General features: G+C 40.4%; 1 protein-coding gene across 1 annotated transcript in view; it reads right to left on the bottom strand.

The window, feature by feature from the left end:
* Window positions 1-661: 661 nt before the first annotated feature.
* Window positions 662-6337, bottom strand: part of clvs2 (clavesin 2) — a 34319-nt gene continuing 28643 nt past the window's right edge. Inside the window, exons 3-5 of the mRNA XM_008397185.3 lie at window positions 4407-4517; window positions 3419-3651; window positions 662-2646 (exon numbers count right to left, since the gene is read on the bottom strand). Of these exons, the coding sequence (XP_008395407.1) occupies window positions 2553-2646; window positions 3419-3651; window positions 4407-4517 (438 nt within the window). The 3' untranslated portion in view covers window positions 662-2552. The remainder of the gene's footprint in view (window positions 2647-3418; window positions 3652-4406; window positions 4518-6337) is intronic.

Genomic DNA, 6337 nt, shown 5'->3' with positions numbered 1-6337 from the left:
TGCACTGGACCAGCCCGGCTGCACTGGACCCGCCCGGCTGCACTGGACCCGCCCGGCTGGACTGGACCCACCCAGCCGCACTGGACCCACCCAGCCACACTGGACCCGCCCGGCTGCACTGGACCCACCCAGCCGCACTGGACCCGCCCGGCTGCACTGGACCCGCCCGGCTGCACTGGACCCACCCAGCCGCACTGGACCCGCCCGGCTGCACTGGACCCGCCCGGCCGCACTGGACCCACCCAGCCGCACTGGACCCGCCCGGCCGCACTGGACCCGCGCAGCTGCACTGGACCCGCCCGGCTGCACTGGACCCGCCCAGCCGCACTGGACCCGCGCAGCCGCACTGGACCCGCGCAGCTGCACTGGACCCGCCCGGCTGCACTGGACCCGCCCGGCTGCACTGGACCCGCCCGGCTGCACTGGACCCGCGCAGCTGCACTGGACCCGCCCGGCTGCACTGGACCCGCCCAGCTGCACTGGACCCGCCCGGCTGCACTGGACCCGCCCGGCTGCACTGGACCCGCCCGGCTGCTGACATTCACTGGTCGAAGCTTTGCACTTCATTCGCCTGATGTGGAAAAACTGTAACAGCCGTTTACCAAACGGCGTCAGATGGAGCCGGATGCATTTCAAAAAACTCTAAAAATAAAACAACAGGCTGGAGCAAATGCTGAGTTAAAGCTTCTATCTTATCTATGCAGTAAATAACAAATCTCACTAATTATAACATCTGTAATCTAAATATAAAATTTAACCTAAACTCTAAGTACCCAAAGGTCTTTCTACAGAAAATAAATGTCCAAACTGTGTGGGATATGTCTGAGTTTTCCTCTCGTTGTGTTTACATAAAGAAAGAAAGTTCTGCATAAATCATTTATTACTGTCTGTGTCTATAATCTACGTTTACTAATGAGAGACATTCATGTAGTTTGGAATGTCTGCAGGTCTGCAAAGGGCCGTGAGGAGAGAAAAACCAAACGTCCAGACTTCATTTGGATTTTTGGGGGACATTTTGAGTTTCTGCCTCATGAAAAAATTAATGAATGGTTGTTTTTTTCTCAGAATTATTATTATTTTTACTTTTATTTGTCAGAATTTTGACTTTAATGCTGTGATCAAAAGTCAGAACTATGAGGAAAAAAATTATTCTGAGAAAAAACTCAGATTTCAACGTTGGCATATTTGGAACAGTGCATATAGAGAAAATGTGGAAACTTTTTGAGTTTCAAAAGTTCAACATTTGAAGTTGTTTTTTGGCAGAAATGTACTCTGTTCTTTTTTTTTTTTATTTGCAATGGCCCTAATTCATAATATGCATGTGGTAATGCTCCAAACAGATTAATATCTGTCTTAAATGAAACTGTCTTAAATTGTTTATCGATTATAAACCTATTTTAAAGGAGACCCTTTAAATCAAAGGCCTGAAATCAAACCAGACACAGAAATTTAAAAATATATATATATATACTCGTAAAAGTGAAAGCTAAATTGATGTTTTGGTCGGTTGCAAATTTTAAAGTGAAAACAATAAATAGTTTGTTTTGTAACATGAACCAATAAACCTGCAGAGCCATTTTCTGCATTATGTACATGTGATTTCCTGCAGAAGCAAAAGAAATGGTGCTCTCTATAACATCTATATCTATAAATCTTACATAGTGAAAAAACCTTTACCCTGAAGTGAAAGTGAAACTGCAGCTACTCTGTGATTTATTTAGTTTTTTGGATGAACATCATCACCCAAACATTTCCCACCTTGCAACACAAAAAGTGCCACAAAGCAAAAGAACTTTGCTTTTATAAAATCATATTTAGCCCTGATTTTAGCGGCTACGCCCATTAGGTTCTGAAAATACGACTTCTGAGGAAGAGAGCCTGCGGCTCTGTGGGTCTTCTAATGGTGGAGCGGAGCAGTTTTCTGTGACATCTGGGTCAGATGGAGAGAAAATGGCTGAAGGGGGAAAAAAGCCGATGATTCATAGAGACAACTCTTACCGTAAAGGGAGGTTTGCTTTTCCAAAAGATAACTGGAGAGAGACGGAAATTTTTAGACATTATTGTCATCGGAAAAATCTTACAAGAAAACAAGCAGCGTCTGTTTTTCTGTGGCCCCCTTCTTGTCCGTGTCCAGAGCTTTTTCTTCACAAAGATATAAAAAAAGCCTTCTGCTGTGGCCTGAAGCCCTCTTTGAAATATGCTTTGCAGTTTTCACACATCCGTCCTCCTGTAGTAACCGTGGGAACCGTTACCTCCACTCATCCCTCCGCAGCGCCTGAAGACCAGCCTTCCCTGCTCCGCTCTGGATTGTTTAAAGACTTCATATTTACAGTTTCTGGAATTGGCACTTGACATGAAACTACATAAATAAATATACTGTATAGAGGACCATCAGAAGCTCGTCGGTGTCTGGACGTGTCCCTGCTGCTTTCCGTAAAGTTTGAAGGAACGTCTTTCTGCAGGACGAGAGTCGCTTCCAGTATGTGCACAGGTACGTTTTTAGGAATTGAAATACTGAACTATTTCTGCTTCTCCGCTGTAACTCTGGGCGTTTAGTCCAACGACAGCAGCGGCTGCAGGTTGTCTTCTTCACTCTTCACCTTGTCCGGTCTCTTCAGGACTCCTGGCTCCACCACCGACTGAGACCTACAGCAACAAAAACATCCAATCAGATCCGGGCAGAGCTGGGTACCAACGGCATCACCGCTTTTTACTGTTTACATACAAACTCCTATTGTGGGAGATGCAAAGAAATATTTGCAAAAAAAAAAACAAACAAAAAAAAATCTAGCACAAGTTAGACGTTTCCTAAAAGGGTTAAACTAAAATGTGAAAAATGAATGAATGAATGCCATATATTAGAAAAAATTAAAAAAGTAATCAAATAGAAGTCATATTATCTTGTGTATAGTTTTCATTCTTCCTGTATGAGTTGCTAAATGACTTGCTTGTAATAAATACAGAAATTATTTCCAAATGCTTAAACTTTAACTGGGATCATTTCACACAAACATGTCAGAACTGAAACCAGTTGAGTCAAACAGCAGAGTGTTTTTAACTATCCAGACTAAATTACCTGATGATTCATTACTTGATGATTAATTAGTGACTAATGATTCAACAATAAGTGTCGTCAGTGTGATGCCCTGCGGTGACGGTTTGTTGTGTCAGCTCAGGGTTGTTTGTCTTCCATATCATAAACACGTTTGAGTCGCATTATGTCTCATGGTGATGAGATAATTTACTGTCACAGTGGATTATGAAGCCAGCAGCAGGAAGATGCGCTGTAACAGGGGCAGTCTGGGTAAATCTGGGTTAGTTTCTCTGGTCCTATGGACGTCAGCTTTTTGTTGAGGATTTATTTAAAATCACCAAACATTTAAATCACTAAACAATCCAGTTTGATAAATAGTCTGACCTCTTCATGGTTTTTGGGGACATGTTTTTCTCCAGGTCTCTCTCCAGGTCTTGCACCGACAGAGTGTAGGACTCTGGGCAGTAGTCCGTCTCCTCGTCGTAGGCGTGGTCCAGCAGTGTGCGCGCCCACGTCCCCATATCGTACGGCGGCATCATGCCACCCAGCTCTGACGGCAGGATCTCCGGGTGGATCAGCTGGTGGAGGCTGTTCAGGTTGTTACCGTGCATGAAAATCTGCAAAAAGGAAAGAAATGCAAAGGAAATGATGAACTGGAGGCTTAAACTTCCTGAGATTTGTTTTTGGAGTCAATGTTTTCACTCTGAATTATAAAAGAAAGGACAGGAAAGAAAACCTGGCGTCTATTTTCTGTTAATTTGTTTGCAACATGTAAAATACATATGAAATATATTTGTTACATCTTTATTTAATGTGTTGTAATGACTTATAAGATTTCACATCCTATTTAAGGTCTGTAGGATCTGACATGAGTTTTCTTTTAAGGTTTCTCTTTTCTTTCTGAGAATTTCCTGGAGTTGTTGCTCTTGGAGCGCTCTGTAGCTCTCTCAAAGGTTTTCCTCTCCTTCCTTGCATTATGAGGCCTTTCACAGTGTTTGACAATGATCCTATAAAACCTTCCCAGATTAATAAGCGTCAACAGTTGCTGACCTACAAAAAGCAATTTGCTGTTTCACTGTCAGAGCCGCCATGACGTGATGAAAACAAGCAATGAGCAACGAGACTGAGCCGTGTTCACACGACCTTTACTGGGTTTAATTTGCTTGATAATTACATAAATAAAACAGAATAATAATAATAACTACTGCAGTGTGTGCAGAGCATTGTAAGCAAACCATTGTTGTCCTGATAAATAAAACCCCTAAAACTGAAACAAAGTGAACTTTCATTCTGTTTGCTAGTTTATCTTTTTTAAATCAATGTTTAAAGACATTTTCTTCTTTTTTTTAACATGTTGACCCTTTGGTCTTACCCTTTTCCTGGTCTTGTCTTTGAGGAAGGGTCGGATGACCGTGTAGAGGGCGTGGATGTACCAGGGCTGGTTCACAAAGTGGATCCCTCCGAATCTCGCAGGAAAACTGTCCTGTTAGAAACAGAAACATACAAACTAAATAAAGACGCAACAGATCATTTTAGCAGGAAAACAACAGTAAAAAAGGGAAAATAAATTAAATTTTAAATAATTTTACAAAAACAAAACTACTTTTAAATGATCATGTGTGATCATGATTAAAATTATGCAGCAGTGTATGTTCCCTTTTAGACTTCAGTTGCATTCAGCACAAATTTAAGAAAACAAAACGGAAAATTAAAAAATAAACCAGCAGCCCAGTTCATTGGTCAAAAGATGAATCATTCAGATCCATCTTAATTTGAAATGTCTTATTATTTTAGTCTTTATGTGTCTTTTTATTGAAAGAAGGAAAGTTTAGGACTGTATTTGTATGCAAGTATAATTAAAACTAAAAACTAGAAAATCAGCATAAAATTAATGCTTCCTCAAAGGAGAGGTAATTAGACTTTAATTAGTTCGCTAGTAAATTTCATTTTGGAAGTCTGTTTTTAATCAATTAATTTTTTTTTCATTAATTCATCTCCTTCTCAATAATCAGCAGAAAAATCTTAATTGACATCACAGCAATCAGACCCATGTGATTATTGTTGTTGATAAGATTTCTGGCATTTTTACTCCGAAATTTTGACAATTTCTTTTTGGTAATAAGTGTTTGGAAACACTCTTTCCCATCACCCTAATCAATTTCCATCAGATTCAGTTCAGGACTCTGGTTGATCCTCCCAAAACTTTAAGAATCCTTTTCATTTGTTTTATTTAAAGCCAACAGGTCTATGAAATGTCAGCTGACTGGAAAATATGAGAAAATATGGAAGAAGCTTTTATTTGACAGTCATCCAGAAGGTACTCATTTCAAATTCCTTGTGTTTTATCAACCAGTCGACGAGTTAAACTCGACCCATATAGAAAAACACTGAGACCCTGTTAACACAAAATTACCTCTGCGAGTTTCCTGTCCCTTTTCATTAGATTACTTCTGCAAAAGGCCTCTAATCGCATATTAAGTAGGAAATGGTCGGGTCTATTTTAGAGGCACCGCGGCTCAGACCCGGAGGGAAATGAGTCTGTGATGCTGCAGGTTGGCGTGCGGCATCGGAGTCCAGCACAGCCGTGTTTCCTAGAAGGCTGGACACAATTATTATAATTACAGTCCACTGCTTATGTGTCTGAGTCATAATTCGGCTGTGGTCCAATATCAAGGCGAGATTACGCTCTGATGAAAATTGCTTCGAGTGGACTTTAATCTAAAAAAGGTGGGGAAAATATTTGGCACGGTGATGGAGAGAAGAAGGAGATAAAAGAACCTGAGGTCAGTTCAAGTCTGGGCATTAAAATGGTCAAAATGGTGGAAACGTTTCTGCTTCACTTCATCTGTGAATACTGGGAAAAAAATATTTGGTCAAAGTAAAATCTGTACATTTGGGTTAAAGAAAAACAGTGAAATTAATAAAAAATTCCAACATTTGTGTCCAGAAATGACATTTTATGAGAGTTTTCATATAATGTTTTTACGTATTTTATATTTGCGTAGTTGTATCACTAAATCTGCACTGAATTTACACAGCAAAAATAAATGCATTAATTTTCTAGAATAATCAAATGAAAGATGCAAAACAAGTTGAAACTGAACACAGCTGGTGATCAAAAACAACAAAGATAATCAGAGCAACTACAGGATTTAACATGAAGCAAAGTCAAGTAATGCAACAAAAGTTACATAAAATAGAAGACATGGAAATATTAAACCACATAGGATCTGGGCAATCAAACCGATAAACGTCAAGAGACCAAATCTGACATAACTTTGTCTAACAAGACGCAATATTTTA

The sequence above is a fragment of the Poecilia reticulata genome, chromosome 21 (assembly GCF_904066995.2).
Source record: "Poecilia reticulata chromosome 21, P_reticulata-male-v2, whole genome shotgun sequence".
Classification (NCBI taxonomy): Eukaryota; Metazoa; Chordata; class Actinopteri; order Cyprinodontiformes; family Poeciliidae; genus Poecilia; species Poecilia reticulata.
Note: the sequence above shows the minus strand (reverse complement) of the source record. Positions and strands in the feature narration are given on the sequence as shown.